Raw genomic sequence first — 15,413 nt, forward strand, 5'->3', positions numbered from 1 at the left:
ATTAAATAGATAAAATATATTCTTTTCTTTATCCTAGATGAATTATGATTTTTTGTTTTCCTATTTCTTGTAGAACTAAGTCTTTGTTATGCCTTTTTGGGAAAGGATTAGGTGAAAATCTCTTTAGGAGGAGATGGTGATCATTAAGTTTTTATCAAGTTAGTTTCTATTGAGAGGTTTTGTCATATTCTTTTGCCTACTAGTCTTCAGTTCTGGTAGAATTTAACTTTTGTGGAACAATTATAGTTATTGTGTGTTATATATTTTGCTTCTACACTCCTACACTGCATCAGATGGCCAAGCTTTCCTTTTTCCATTTATTCCTATTTGTTTTCCTTGTTTTTGTTGGTAAGGTTTAAAAAAAAAAAAAAAAAAATTAGAAACAGAACATCATGAACTTTATTAACATGTTGGTATATGAGAAGTTACAATATTATTTATGCTTAGAGGAACAAACTCTGTTTAGACTAAGAGTGTATTAGAAAGCCTTGTTCTTTGACAAAATGACAAGTAGCATCATTGCATACATCATCTGTTGGATTATTTTTGATAAAAATATTAAATTTTATTAAATGTTATTTTGAAATAATTGTTCCATTGATGACATTAGTGATTAAATAGAAGGTTAGTGGCTGAATGTATATGGCAATACTTCCTTACCAAATACATTTCCTAATAAAAATGTTTTTGACCATTAAAAGCAAGTTATGACGTTTCCGTTTATATATAGCTCAATGTTTTAACGGGTTATAATTCCATATACGTTTAGTCAAATAACAAAAGGAAAAAGTTATTTCAAATGTTAATGCCATTAAACATGGTTTGTAATGACTTATGGCACATATATTTTCTATATATACAACACTATATGTACGGCCATGTTGGAGAGAGAGAAAATCAACCATTTATCCTAATATATTTTCATGAAATAGAAAACTATTATATATTTTATTTGTCTGTTTTCTTCACTGGAAAATATATATATCCCTACTACATTATTTCTGAGTAAAAAGAAGGTACTATATTGAGAGCTTCATATCTTACAAGCGGTGTAGACTTGTAAAGATAATCAGCGAAAGTGGCTAAGTTGTTGTATCATGGGGGCGGCATGCACAATGTTTTAGTTTACAACACTGGAAACCCCGTTGACTTGGTTCACGCCTCAACCTCACCATCTAAAAATATATATGAATTAATGGTAATTTGCTTCTAATGTTATGAAACAACTTTGAAGTATCATCGAGGTAATATCACTCCTTTGTTCTCTAATTTTATGGTAAATCTAATTATGTGAATTTTAATCATTTATATGATATGTTGAATATAATGAAATTCAATTTATCTGTCAATTATTGTTCTTAGAAAAACGATTCAATGTTTACGGGAAATATGATGTGATCATATATATATATAAATTTGATAAATTGGAGAAATTACTACATATATATTTTTGTCCATGAATAAAATCTTTCTAGATTTTTCTTTGAATTCATTGATTATATATGAATCGATAAATTGTTTATGGTGGCATATGGAATGGTGGCTATGGAATAACAATTTCATGGAGATTTAATTTTGAAGCCTTGGAGTTCAATGGTAGAAATCTCAACAAGCCCTCAAATGAAAGGCAATCTAAGAGGCAAGAAATTATGAGTTTGCAGTAAAATATCTCTTACTTTATTCGATATATTGCTACCATATAAGAATAAAATTTTGTGTGCACAGTATATAATTAATTTCATGCTATGCGTGTCGATACGTATTGAATTTTTTATTGGTAGTAGTTAAAGTCATTTGAGCAAAACTGACTTGATTTATATAAACTACTATAAATATTAGAAATGAATTTGTGAAACAAATTTTGATATATTTATATTTTGGGGAAAAAAAAATGAGGTGGTATATAATTTAACATCTACTTGAGATTTGGAAATACAATGAATATGCATTTGTGAAATTCCTAATCTGGTGTTAAAGAAATATGGGAAGTAATTGGTAAGCTATATACTTGCAATTTCCATTATAGTTTGCTATGTGGTTTAATGAAAAAAAGCCATGAATTTTATGAACCCCATAAATTATGGTGTTTCAATTTTAAAGAACCTTATATTGAGAAGAGTTCATGTGCCTTTAAATAATTGAGAATTTTATGTGCCACATTTTTCATTTGAATTTTGTCAAATAGTGGGGTATTGAAATTGAGGAACATGAAAAAGAAAAAAAAAAGATTTGAAAAATATTTTTCGGGACTCATAAAATAATTGATGATAAGATTCAACTATGTGAATTATCTTGAGAATTGAGATAAAAATTATTTTTTTGGCCTAAATATGAAAAAGTTTAGTCTTATGGTGAAAAGTACACTCCTATTGTTAAGTGAGAACAATGGTATCACATGAAGATGGTATTCCTATTGTATAACAAAGTTACAATGGTGCCTTGTATGAGCTAGACACTTATATTTGTGCCAAAAATAAAATGAGAATGAATAGACATTCCTCTTATACAATTGTTGGATAATGATGCCAAAGTTTTATAAAAATATTAAGTCCCTTATACTTTGAGAAATTATGAATATTTTTTTGTTCCAAAGAATGGTTCCTAGTAGTTAGAGACTACTGCTCCTATGTAGATGCAAATAAATCTACATCTCTTGCCATATATTTATGAGTTGAGAAATGGTGAAAAAACAATTTTTAGTGAGATAAATTTTGTGAAAAGGTAACCACCAAGAGCAAGAGTAATATATATATATATATATATATATATATATCTATATATATGAGATGAGTTAAAGTTACACTTGGTGTAACTTTAAAGAGTTACACCTTTCTAAACGAGTCCAAATTTTCTGTTCCACTTTTCCTGCTCCACTCTATACTCCACCAATAAAAACTTGCCACATGTTCACCTAATTAATTAATTACTACAATTAATTAATAATGGTAGTATTAATAAGTCAATAATGGTAGTATTTAATTAGTTAGGTGAACACGTGGCAAGTTTTTATTGGTGGAGCATAGAGTGGAGCAGGAAAAGTGGGACATAAGATTTGGACTCTTTTTAAACCATTACGTTTAAGTAGATCTAACAGTCAAAAAAATGCACTCATTGCTGATATTCTGATAAGGTACTTATTTATTATCCTTATTTATAATATTTCATACCTATCTCTAATTCCAAAAAGAGGTATATTTTTCTCTTTGCTCTCTCTTTCTCATCCACTACACGTTTCTCTCTCATCCATTGCTCTTCCACCTCCATTTTCATAAGGTTCCACCTCCATATTTAGGCACAGTGGGCTCCAATTAATTAGGATTTGGTGTTTGACATCTTTCAGGGCAACTTTTGTTGGGCTTGTTTATGGTTATGCCACAATTATGTCTTCTAGCCTTATTGTGCCAATGGCTTCTCGTGCAATAAATAGCATGGTTGGAGGGATTTTGTGGTGATACACCTCATTCTAAAAATCATGAGAGAAGTTATAAGACAATAACAATCTGCCTCATTTTTAGTTGTTAGAAAAAAAAAAAAAATTTGTTCTTCAAAACTGCTTAATGGTGCATCCTTGCCTAGCTAGTTTGGTGTAAATATGTGGTATGCATGAATTTGTCACCCACTTGCGTTGTAAATTCTTGTAGAACCAATTTAGTCTAGAAGGTGGGTGGTTATACAACAATATATCATATTTTTATTCTTCAAGTTGGAATATCTTTTTCAGATTCAAACCCTTCAAGTTAGAATAGAATTGCAATTTTAAGGATCATTAAATCTATGTGGCTGTAGAGGTGGAACCGTGGAACCTTATGAAAATAGAGGTGGAAGAGCAATGGAGGAGAGAGAAACATGTGGTGGATGAGAAGGAGAGAGCAGAGAGAAAAGTATTCCTATTTTTGGGATTAGAGATAGGTATGGATTGTTATAAATAAGAATAATAAATGAGATTCTTATCAAAATATCAGCATTAATGAGTGCATTTTTTTGACTGTTAGATCTACTTAAATCTAATGGTTTAGAAAAGTTGTAGTTCTTTAGAGTTACACTAGGTGTAACTTGAACCCATCTCTCTCTCTCTCTCTCTCTCTCTCTCTCTATATATATATATATATATGATGATATATCTCGTATAAAGTGGTTTCTACTATACTAGAAACACATACGTTAAAGCATGCTACTACATTGAATATATAGTGATGAAAAAAAAAAAAAAGAATGTGATTACGACTAGCCATGTATATGATAATTCTATCAAAAAGCTAATTAAGCTTAAACTAGTGAAGAAGAAATAGCTTAGGTTTTAGTTGTTTAGAAAAGAAGAAGAAGAAGATGAATCTATCTTATATTAGCACTTTTTTATTATAATATTGTTATATAAAATAAAGTTTTGTTTCCCTAGACTTTTGAGCTTTCATATAAATGAAATGATGAAATCTTTATTTAGAGTTGAAAGTCTAGATGTACATTGAGGGGGATGAGACTAAAGCCCAAAGAAAATAAATTACCTATGAGGATACCCTACCTAGGGACTGGAGATCCCAAGAACTAGGTTCAAAGGGAAGAATGAATCATAGAGTAGTTTGTATAACATGCACTAAATTTTGAGTACAAGTACTCTTATCTGTCCCTATGATGTAAATGCATGTATCTCATAACATTATGTAGGATGAGTTTTATATTAAAAAACTCTTAATGTGATCTATAGCCTTTATGAGTGGGATGTTAGTTACAAGAGCATCCTTGATAGATACACCTAAATGAGCATGGGAGTAGGGCCGCTTCCTTTGGGAATAGGGCTAATTCTTTAAATTGCTCATGATAGCTGGGATCAAGCATAAGACCATAATGTTTTGGCTTAGAAGATCATAGAAGATTAAATGTTATGGTCAAAACAAAAACCCAAAATAAGTTAAAAACATTTCCAAATTAGCATGCCACATTATTTAAAAATTTTGAGATCCTGGTGGGCCCTTGTATGAGTTGGCAATATAATTTAGGAAAGTTATGAAATTATTATGGTTTTTGTTATGTCCATAGCAATACCAAAGAGAAAAGACATTTGAACTTCATTCCAAACTGTGATAATTTAATTAGATTTGATATAATTAGCCATTTATGGGAAGAAATTAGGTGTGATTATTATTGTAATTTTGGATTTCTTTCCTTGTTGTATTGCATTTAATTATGGGAAACAAATTACAAAAATAATTTTTGAAAGCTATTTTTATGGTAAACAACTCAAAATCTATGAGGACAGTGTAATATAATTTTCTTGCTATATACTCCTTCTGTCCCAATTTGTTTGTCCTGTTTGAAAAGTTAAACTTTTTAAGGGAACATCATTTATTGTTTTGTCTGCCTTATAAAAATGTATAAGTTTACAAAACTATCCTTAAATAAATTTATCAGCTTTTAAAAAAAAAGTTATTCTTAATGAGACAACTAAAAAGGTGCCTCAACTAAATTGATTTAAAAAAAAAAAAAAAATATTAGTTAGTTTTCTTTTCAAATTGTTTTGAAAATAAAGTAGGGGTATAATAGAAACATTAGTAAACTAATAATTTTTATTTTTAGAAATAGGACAATATTTTGGGACATCCCAAAATGGAATAGAGGACAAACAAATTGGGACGGAGGTAGTATGTATAATTTTAAAATCGTGCCAATAATTTTTAAATTTATTTATTTAAAAACAAAAGACTTTTGGGCTTTTTTTCAAATTGTTTTGATTAATGCTAAGGACACAACGAAAAGAATATCATAGCATTACTCAACAATTGTAATACATTTAATAAGATTAGATATAATAAATTTCTCTAAAAAAAGATTGAAGTAATAAATTAGATAAGATTAAATAGATAAAATATATTCTTTTCCTTATCCTAGATAAATTATGATTTTATGTTTTCCTATTTCTTATAGAACTAAGACTTTGTTATGCCTTTTTGGGAAAGGAGTAGGTGAAAATCTCTTTTTATAAATACACTTTAGGAGGAGATGGTGATCATTAAGTTTTTATCAAGTTAGTTTCTATTGAGAGGTTTTGTCATATTCTTTTGCCTACTAGTCTATAGTTCTTATAGAATTTAGCTTTTGTGGAACAGTTGTAGTTATTGTGTGTTACATATTTTGCTTCTACACTCCTATGCTGCATCAAATGGCCAAGTTTTCATTTTTCCATTTATTCTTATTTGTTTTCCTTGTTTTTATTTTATTTTATTTATTTTTTAGAAACAGAACATCATGAACATTATTAACATGTTGGTATATAAGAAGTTACAATATTATTTAGACTAAGAGTGTATAAGAAACCTTGTTCTTTAGACATGTGTGACTGCATTATCTTGTCTAACAAAATGAGGGAAGGGAAATCTCTACAAAAGAGCTAGCAAAAGAAAACTATATAAATATTTACTTTATATATTTACTAATCGTTAATAAGTGGAAGAGTCTAGTTTATATATATATATATATATATATATGAATACAAATTTAAATTAATAATGACTTCATATAAAATAATATAGTTAATTTAATTAAATATATTTAGAGAATATGATTTTTTGTTTTTGTTTTTTTTTGGTTGTTGTTGAGGAAATAGAGAAGTCGATGAATAGTGCAAGCTATTTTATTTTATATATGCTACATTAATACTAACCTCCTCACTTATGCAAAGCACATGTTGTTGTGTGAGTGGCTTTGGTTTTTTTTTTTTTGGGTGGAATTTGTTGATCTTGTTATCATTTTTTGTAGTTGCAGTTATGGTGCCTGAAGCCCATGCACAATGTAGCACAGTATTGAATCCCAATAGCTGTGTCCTTTACGACTGTGGGAAGCATTGCTTTGAGCAATATAAAGGCATTGGACGATGCTTACAGAAAACAGGTGGCCTTAATCCTACTTATGATTGCAACTGTGTCTATACTTGTGGCCCCAAACATGAACTTAAGAATTTTGCATATGTAATCAATAAATAGAAAATTGAAACCACTTCCACCCATGACACAGTTTAGAAATCAATGGACAAAGAGTTTGGTCAAATATTAGACAGAGCTTCCTTTTAATATTAAAAAAAAAATTCACCGAGAATTTTATATGAAACATTTTTACCTAGTTATGGCATTTTTCAAGTTTGCTGCATTTTTTTTTCTTTTCCCCATTTTTGGAATCGCTACACCCAAAAAAAAAGGGGGAAAGAAACAAAAAAAAAAAATTGCAGCAAACTTGAAAAATGCCATAATTGGGTAAAAATATTTCATATAAATTTCTCATTGAAATTTTTTTTAATATTGAAAGGAAGCTCTGTCTAATCTTTTGACCAAACTCTCTGTCCATGGATTTCTAGACAGTGTCATGGGTGGAAGTGGTTTCAATTTGCTATTTATTGATTACATATGCAAAATTCTTAAGTTCATGTTTGGGGCCACAAGTATAGTCACAATTGCAATCATAAGTAGGATTAAGGCCACCTGTTTTCTGTAAGCATCGTCCAGTGCCTTTATACTGTTCAAAGCAGTGCTTTCCACAGTTGTAAAGGACACATCTATTGGGATTCAATATTGTGCTATATTGTGCATGGGCTTTAGGCACCATAATTGCAACTACAAAAAATGATAACAAGATCAACAACTTCCACCCACAAAAAAAAAGAAAAAAAAAAAAAGAAGTTACATTCAAACTAGTCAAAAAAATAAAAAACCAAAGCCACTCACACAACAACATGTGTTTTGCATAAGTGAGGAGGTTAGTATTAGTATAGCATATATAAAATAAAATATAAGCTTGGACTATGACTTCATATCATTTTATCACATATGCTTTTAAAAGCCCATATTTTCATATACTAATTAAATTAAGCTTTATATTCACTATTTCCTCCAAAAAAAAAAAAAAAATCATATTCTCTAAATAATTTAATTAAATTAACTATATTATTTTATATGAAGTCATTATTAATATATATTTGTATTCATATATATATATATATGTGTGTGTGTATAAACTAGACTCTTCCACTTGTTAAAGATTAGTAAATATATAAAATAAATACTTATATAGTCTTCTTTTGCTAGCTCTTTTGTAGAGATTTCCCTTCCCTCATTTTTTTAGACAAGGTAATGCAGTTGCACATGTCTTAACCCAAAGAACAAGGCTTTCTTATACACTCTTAGTCTAAATAGAGTTTGTTCCTCTAAGCATAAATAATACTTAACTTCTCATATACCAACATGACAATAAAGTTCATGATGTTCTGTTTCTAATTTTTTTTTTTTAAAAAAGCCTTACCAGTAAAAACAAGGAAATCAAATAGGAATAAATGGAAAAAGGAAAGCTTGGCCATTTGATGCAGCATAGGAGTGTAGAAGCAAAATATGTAACACACAATAACTACAATTGTTCCACAAAAGCTAAATTCTATAAGAACTGTAGACTAGTAGGCAAAAGAATATGACAAAACCTCTTAATAGAAACTAGCTTGATAAAAACTTAATGATCACCATCTCCTCTAAAGGTAAACATAGTAAAACGGGTTAGAATTTTTTGACCCGACCTGAAAAATACCTGACCTAAACCCGATTTTTTTTACCCGAGGCAAAAAACGAGTTGACCGGTGACCCAACTCGATTTTTTTGCGGGTCATGACTCGACCTGAACCCGATTTTTTTACCCAAAGCAAAAACGAGTTGATCGGTGACCCGACCCGATTTTTTTGCGGGTCACCCATGACCCAATCTATTAAAAAAATTCGCTAAAAAAATATTTTAATTACATTTTGATACTACGTGCATAAAGCACAAAGTACCAAAACTAATATTAATATATTATAGAGAATGACTATTTAATTCATCAAAAGTACCACCAAGCAAAAAAAAAAAAAATCAAAATACCAATAAGAGCTAGCTAGCCTAGCTTCTGTGCTTGCCAATGCCAATTGCCTACAACACGATACACCAAGCAAAAAAAAAAAAAAAAAAAAAAAAAAAAAAAACCAATAAGAGCTAGCTAGCCTAGCTTCTATGCTTGCCAATGCCAATTGCTTACAACACGTTACACAAGGGCCAAGGCTGTCAAGAGTCATCACTCATTAGTCAAGACAACCATTTAAAAAAAAAAAAAAATCTCATTCAAGATTCAGTTGAGTTGTTGTGCATTGTCCAAATTCCAAAGGACCAAAGCTGAAAGTTGAGTCAAACCAAACCAGTGAAACCCACAAAGCTTCCTTTCCCAGTTTCTCTACTCTTTCAGTCTTTCTCTTGCGCATGGGATCTCGAGCATTTCGATAATCACTATTGCTTCTAAATCAAGTTTTAGCACTGAGAAAAAAATTCATACTTTGTATCAATCACGTCTTTTACTTGAGAATGTGGAAGCTATGTTGTGTACTAAAAGTTGGTTATATGGATTTGAAGGTAATTTAATTTTTTTATAGTCATAATTATACAATTTTAATTATTTATTGATTTGCTTTCACGGTACATTAAGTTATATTAAAATATTATATTGTAGATGAAGATGCTGACGAAATTGGCCAACTTGAGCAACAATCTGCAAGTATGAATATTTGCAGTGCTGAATCTGCTACCAACATTGAGTAGATTGAGATTGATGTGTAATTCTTATAAAATATTTACTTATTCTTCTTTACTTAATATGTTATGTTTATTTTAAAATTTTATTTTTTGTTTAGTTTATCTTTCTAAGTAGTCTAACTTTACTATTATTTTAAATGCAACAGGAACATGTGTACTATTGAAGACCGATAACTTGCTACTTTGCTGGCTTACTTGTTTTGTTTGTTTTAAGATCTATCTTTTTTTGAAGATGTAAACTTGTAATTATATGCATTTTGATAGTGAACTATTAATATTTAAGACTTTTTCCATCATGAATTTATGACTATAAATAATTTTTGTCATGCTCAAAACTATCAGAATTGGAAGGATATTAACAAGTGGCATTAAGTGCAATTCATTTGCTTAATTGATTTTATTCATTCTCTCTAAACAGGTTGTCATTGATTTTTTTTGTAATTAAAAAAAAAAAAAAAAACTTGTTTGAAAAATACGAGTAAACCCGACCCGACCTGCAACCCGATTAACCCGCAAACCCGATTGACCCGACCCGACCGTTTTGCCATGTCTACCTAAAAGGTATTTATAAAAATAGATGTTCACCTACTCCTTTCCCAAAAAGGCATAATGAAGTCTTAACTCTACAAGAAATAGGAAAAAAAAATCATAATTCATCTAGTTGAATGATGCAACCTAGATCCAATTCCTCATCTTGCAATTCTTTGAAAGGTTTTGGCATAATGACTTTGGCCGGAGCCGGGAAATGGTCTTGATATGGGGAATAGACATACCTTGGCTAGCACACTTCCTCTTCTTTCCTCTAGAAGCTTAGAAGAGTTCTTTATGAGTGGGCTCGTACCCTAGACCGAATCTTCCTTTGTTATTTGTAAGTTCAATGAGAGCAGGGCTCCCATGTCCTACGGCACTGGGCCCTTGGCCTAGCTAACAGCCAAACTTAAGCATCTCTTTAATGGCCATCAAGACTGCTGCAAGCCATCTTGACTCGGGTTCTGAAGCATTATGAATCAGGGAGACTAGTTCAAAGCTATGGAAAGATGCCTCTTGAAAAGCATTAGCATCGATGTAGGGGATCGATGTCTCCTAGAAGATAGTCATGGGCTCTTCAGCTAGAATGGTAATCAACTGATTCCCGAACATGAAGTCTCCAGTGGAGGGTAGATGCGACTGAACTTGCTGCATGTAGCTAGGGTCTCCCTAAAAGCATGCTGTATGGGGAATCCACCTTAATCACTTGGAAGTTAACCATGAAGGATCTTAGGCCAATCTCAGCCATTAGTTTGATTTCGCCTTGTACCTCTTGGTGTGTGCCATCAAAGGCTCTGATGATCATGGTGCTAGGCCTAATAAGAGACATATCCACCTTCAAGTGCTCTAGAGTGGCCATCGAGCAGACATTCAAGGTTGATCCATTGTCAACTAACACCCTTGTGACAATCATGTCTTCACACTTGACTACAATATGTATGGCCAAGGTATGATCTTTACCTTTTGGAGGTAACTCGTCATCTGAAAAGGAAATCTGGTTGGTGGCTAACATCAATGATATCATACCAACAAAAGAGGAATTTGTAATACCAGTAGGAACATGCATTTCCTTCAATACCTTCAAAAGAACCTCATGGTGGACCTCGGAAGATAACAACAGTGCCAAAATAGAAATCTCAGATGGAGACTTGTTCAAATGTTGGATCACACTATAATAAGCCTTTTGGATGGTTTTCAAGAATTCCTCAGCTTCTTTAGTGGTGACCCTATTCCTGATTGGTTTGGCTGTATACTTGCCAATCTCTTTCCTCTTCTTTTCTAGTTCCTTGAGAGTATAATATTGACCACTCCTAGTGAGTTTGGATAGACCTAAAGAGACATTAGAGCAAACCTCCTCCTTTCCAGTTCGAGTGGAGATCAAAACCACATTGTACTTCCATGGGACATGATGGCTATCCTTGTAAGGAAAGGGCTTCAGCCTACGAATGATTACACCCTTTTGACTCTACAAATGTGGTACCAGTGAGAACATCTTCAGAACAATGATGACAGGACCAAGTAAAGCTGTTTTGGAACAAGAGAAATATATATATATATATATATATATATTATTTTAATGAGAGAGATAATAAAATATATTATTTGATTTTAGCTTTTGAGCTACATTGCATAGCTATTTATGGCTGTGCACTATAGCTGAGTAGGTAAAAATTTTACCTATATCACCACTAACGTATCGAATTTTTTTGTATAGGGTGGTGCTAAAAATAGCTATTTAGCTTTTTAGCATCACCAATACTAATGCTCTAAGAGCATCTACTAGATAGGTCCCAATAAAGCTAGTTTAGAAAATGGCAAAAAGAAGAGTAGATACTAGATAGGTCCCTTATTTAGATATACTATAAAGGAAAGGTTTGCCCGGAGTTGTTAGATATATTAACCAGCATAGGTTTAGCTGAAAATGAGACAAGTTTTATTTCTACAAGATATTTTTTTTTTAATGAAGAGATCTTGTGAGGTTATTGTACAACAAAATAAAGGAAGTCTTCCACCAAAACATGTATAGGACTCGTTTTTCAAGCTATATAATTAGCTTATTCGGTTCATGTAGTAGAATTTTATGAATTTTTACATATTTTTGTTACCCAATGAATCAATTAAAATATTCTTTTATGCTCTAAGTCTCAAATAAACGCATAGCTAATAACACATGAACTTATGTGTGCTTAAAAAGAGTATATTATTGATACAAAGTTTTAGCATAACTTACTCATCCATTACTGAAAATATTTTATACAAGCGAGATATTTATCATCTTTTACAAAATATGTATTTCACAGTTGCATGATATCCACGTATTATAAGAAAAATGATAGGTACATATATCAAATGTATAAGATAATCGTACATCACCAAAATAATTTGGATGAACCCTAATTGAAATGAAATAAAAAAAATTGTATCAAGTCCAAATCAAAATCGAGAGCTATGAAAATGAAAATGAAAATGAAATAACTACTTTATAACTAAATATATATATATCTATATATATATTTGATGTGTTTTAGATGATGCGCTAAAAAAAGGAGTGCAATAAGAAATATAACAAATAAAAATTATGCATTAAGATCTTAAAATAAATTTATCAATGGTTAGGGTTAGAGGAAATGGTAAATGTAATTATTTATCTAATAATTCTAACACTTCCTCTCGACTCCCCCTTTAATTTAAATGAAAAGTAGGGTGAAGACAAGGTTTTAATTAAGGATCTTGTGCTTTGATACTATGATAAATTACGAATTGTAAGTTTAAGTAGTGTAGAAGAATTGAGGGAATTTAATTATTTAAACATTACTGACTGACCCACACTCCATTTCTACAATATACTTTTTTAAAAAAATTTCAAAAAACACTTAAAAAAAAAACTATTTTTCGAAAACAAAACCATAAAGTCAAATCCCCCACTATATATAAACCTCAGTCTCATTTACTCCAGATTTTGTAGCCTATATTGTGTAAAAACTCAAAAACACAGAAAACACTCACTCTCTCACTCTCACTAAAATTAAAATGCGCCAGGGCTTTGTTCCCTTGTATCCGATGCTCCTCGTCGTCACAGTGCTCCTCTTTTTGAGCCCTATGATTGCATGGCGCCCATGGCCCCACAACAAAACCAAGGCTCAATTAGATTCAATCTTCTGAGACTCCAAGAAATTCGAGACCTCATCATTGGAGTTTGTCCACATGAAATACCACATGGGACTTGTCTTAACCGCCAACATAACCATCCATGCAATTTGGTATGGCATGTGGCAACGTAGCCAAAAGAAGATCATCCGAGAGTTCATCAACTCGATCTCAGCCGTCAATTCTCGGCACCCTTCGGTCTTAGGGTGGTGGAGTACCGTATAGCTGTACACGGACAAAACAGGTGCAAACAATTCCAGAACAGTGCGTTTAGGATAGGAGAAGAACGGCCGGTTTTACTCGTACAGAAAGTCCCTCATGCGCTTAGCCATTCAGCGCGTGATTAAGAGCGCCGTAATAGCCAGGTTGAAACCATTACTGGTGAACGCGAGAAGTGGTTTGTATCTTTTGCTCACATCTGATGACGTGGTTGTTTAGGATTTCTGTGGACAAGTTTGTGGGTTCCACTATTTTACATTATCGTCAGTCGTGGGGTACACGCTCCCATTCGCATGGATGGGGAACTCTCAGAAGCTTTGTCCAGGCGTTTGTCCATACCCGTTCGTCGTACCAGATTATATCCCAGGGCTTAAGCCACTAAAGTCACCCAACAGTAACATGGGTGTGGATGGCATGGTGAGCATGATTGGGCATGAGATTGTTGAGTTGGCAACAAACCCTTTACTGAACGCCTACTACGGTAGCGGGCAAGGGCAAGACCTGAACTTCAAATTAGAGATAGCTGATTTGTGTAAAGGAATCTATGGTACCAGTGGTGGTGGGTCCTACATAGGACAACTACTCAATGGTGAGGATGGTCGTGCATTTAACATGAATGGGATCAGATGTTGTTCTTAGTTCAGTGGGTTTGGAATCGCGTGGTTAATTATTGTTCTGGACCAAATGCTCTTGATTAGAATAGCAATACCATTACCGTTGGTCCATCACCACACTTTCTCTTATTTTTCATGTATTTGGGTTTGTTTTTCTTTTTCTTCTTTTTGGTGTTTTTATTAAGTGGGAGTTTGGGTTTTGGTGAGGATTGTTTGTTACTTTTGTTAATGTTTTTGATTTAGTTAAGTTTGTTAGTTCTGTAATAAGCATATTGTATATACCATAAAATTATTGTATATACTATACAGATAGATGGCATTTTCGCCTCATTTTTAAGTGAGTTGGAGTATTCTCATCTTCTATAAAAAAAAAAAAAAAATGTCATTTTGACACACCAAAAAACTTACTTTATTATTTTAGTACACCATTTTACAGCATCTCTTACATCATATGTTTTATTCTTCAATTCTATACATTAAAATAAAATTTATAACACATTAAAATAATATATTAACTTCTCAATTCATAATTCAAGTACACAACCAATAGACTATGGCTACCAACAACAACCACCATCGGCATAAACCCATACCACTATTGCAACCATACCACCATTGGCTCAAATCCATTACGAAATTGATAGCCACCACTGGCACAAAGTCATTACCAAACTCATACCCATAACAAACTCACAACCACCACTAGCACAAACCCAGAACCACCAATGCCACAAACCCACAACCACCATCGGCACAAACCTATAGCCACCAATGCCACAAACTCATAGCCACCACCGTTGGAATCCTTCCACAAATTAAAAAAAAAAAAAAAAAAAAAAAAAAAAAGAGTGGTTTGAAACCCTAACCCAACCAATCAATCAATGAGCAAACTCAACCATCCACTGCCCTAAAACCCTAACCCAACCAAAACCTTGACCCACAACCCACACAATGCCGCCAAACACCGATCCAAAATGCTGAATCCACAACCAACACAAACACTGTCAAATCCACCACCAAATCACAAAAAAAAAAAAAAAAAAAAAAAAAAAAAAAAAAAAAAAAAAAAAAAAAATGATAGAGATCGGCTTGGCTTGATGCTCCGGCTTGGGTTTTGTTGGAAAATGAGGTAGAGATGTCGAGAGAGCAGGGAAATGGTCGAAGGCTGGAAGCAAGAATGAGAAAGACAGGGAAAAATGAAAAAATAAGAAGAAAAGAAAGCAGGCCCCACCTGTATAAAAAAATAATATAAGTTTTACAATTTGTGAACAGTGTGATCTCAAATTTGAGATTGCACTGTTCATCATTACCAAATATT

At 32.1% G+C, this 15,413-nt stretch overlaps 1 protein-coding gene and 1 pseudogene across 1 annotated transcript; both read left to right on the forward strand.

Annotated features, from left to right (window-relative positions):
• The first annotated feature begins 293 nt into the window (after positions 1 to 293).
• On the forward strand, positions 294 to 9,593 carry LOC115985990 (defensin-like protein 156). The gene is made up of 3 exons (XM_031108862.1): positions 294 to 348; positions 6,751 to 6,882; positions 9,505 to 9,593. The coding sequence occupies exons 1-3, from the start codon at positions 294 to 296 to the stop codon at positions 9,591 to 9,593; spliced, it is 276 nt and encodes a 91-aa protein (XP_030964722.1).
• Positions 9,594 to 13,145: 3,552 nt separating this feature from the next.
• LOC115985991 lies at positions 13,146 to 14,179 on the forward strand (annotated as a pseudogene).
• Positions 14,180 to 15,413: the final 1,234 nt, after the last annotated feature.

This window comes from Quercus lobata, chromosome 4 (assembly GCF_001633185.2).
Source record: "Quercus lobata isolate SW786 chromosome 4, ValleyOak3.0 Primary Assembly, whole genome shotgun sequence".
In the NCBI taxonomy this organism is placed as follows: domain Eukaryota; kingdom Viridiplantae; phylum Streptophyta; class Magnoliopsida; order Fagales; family Fagaceae; genus Quercus; species Quercus lobata.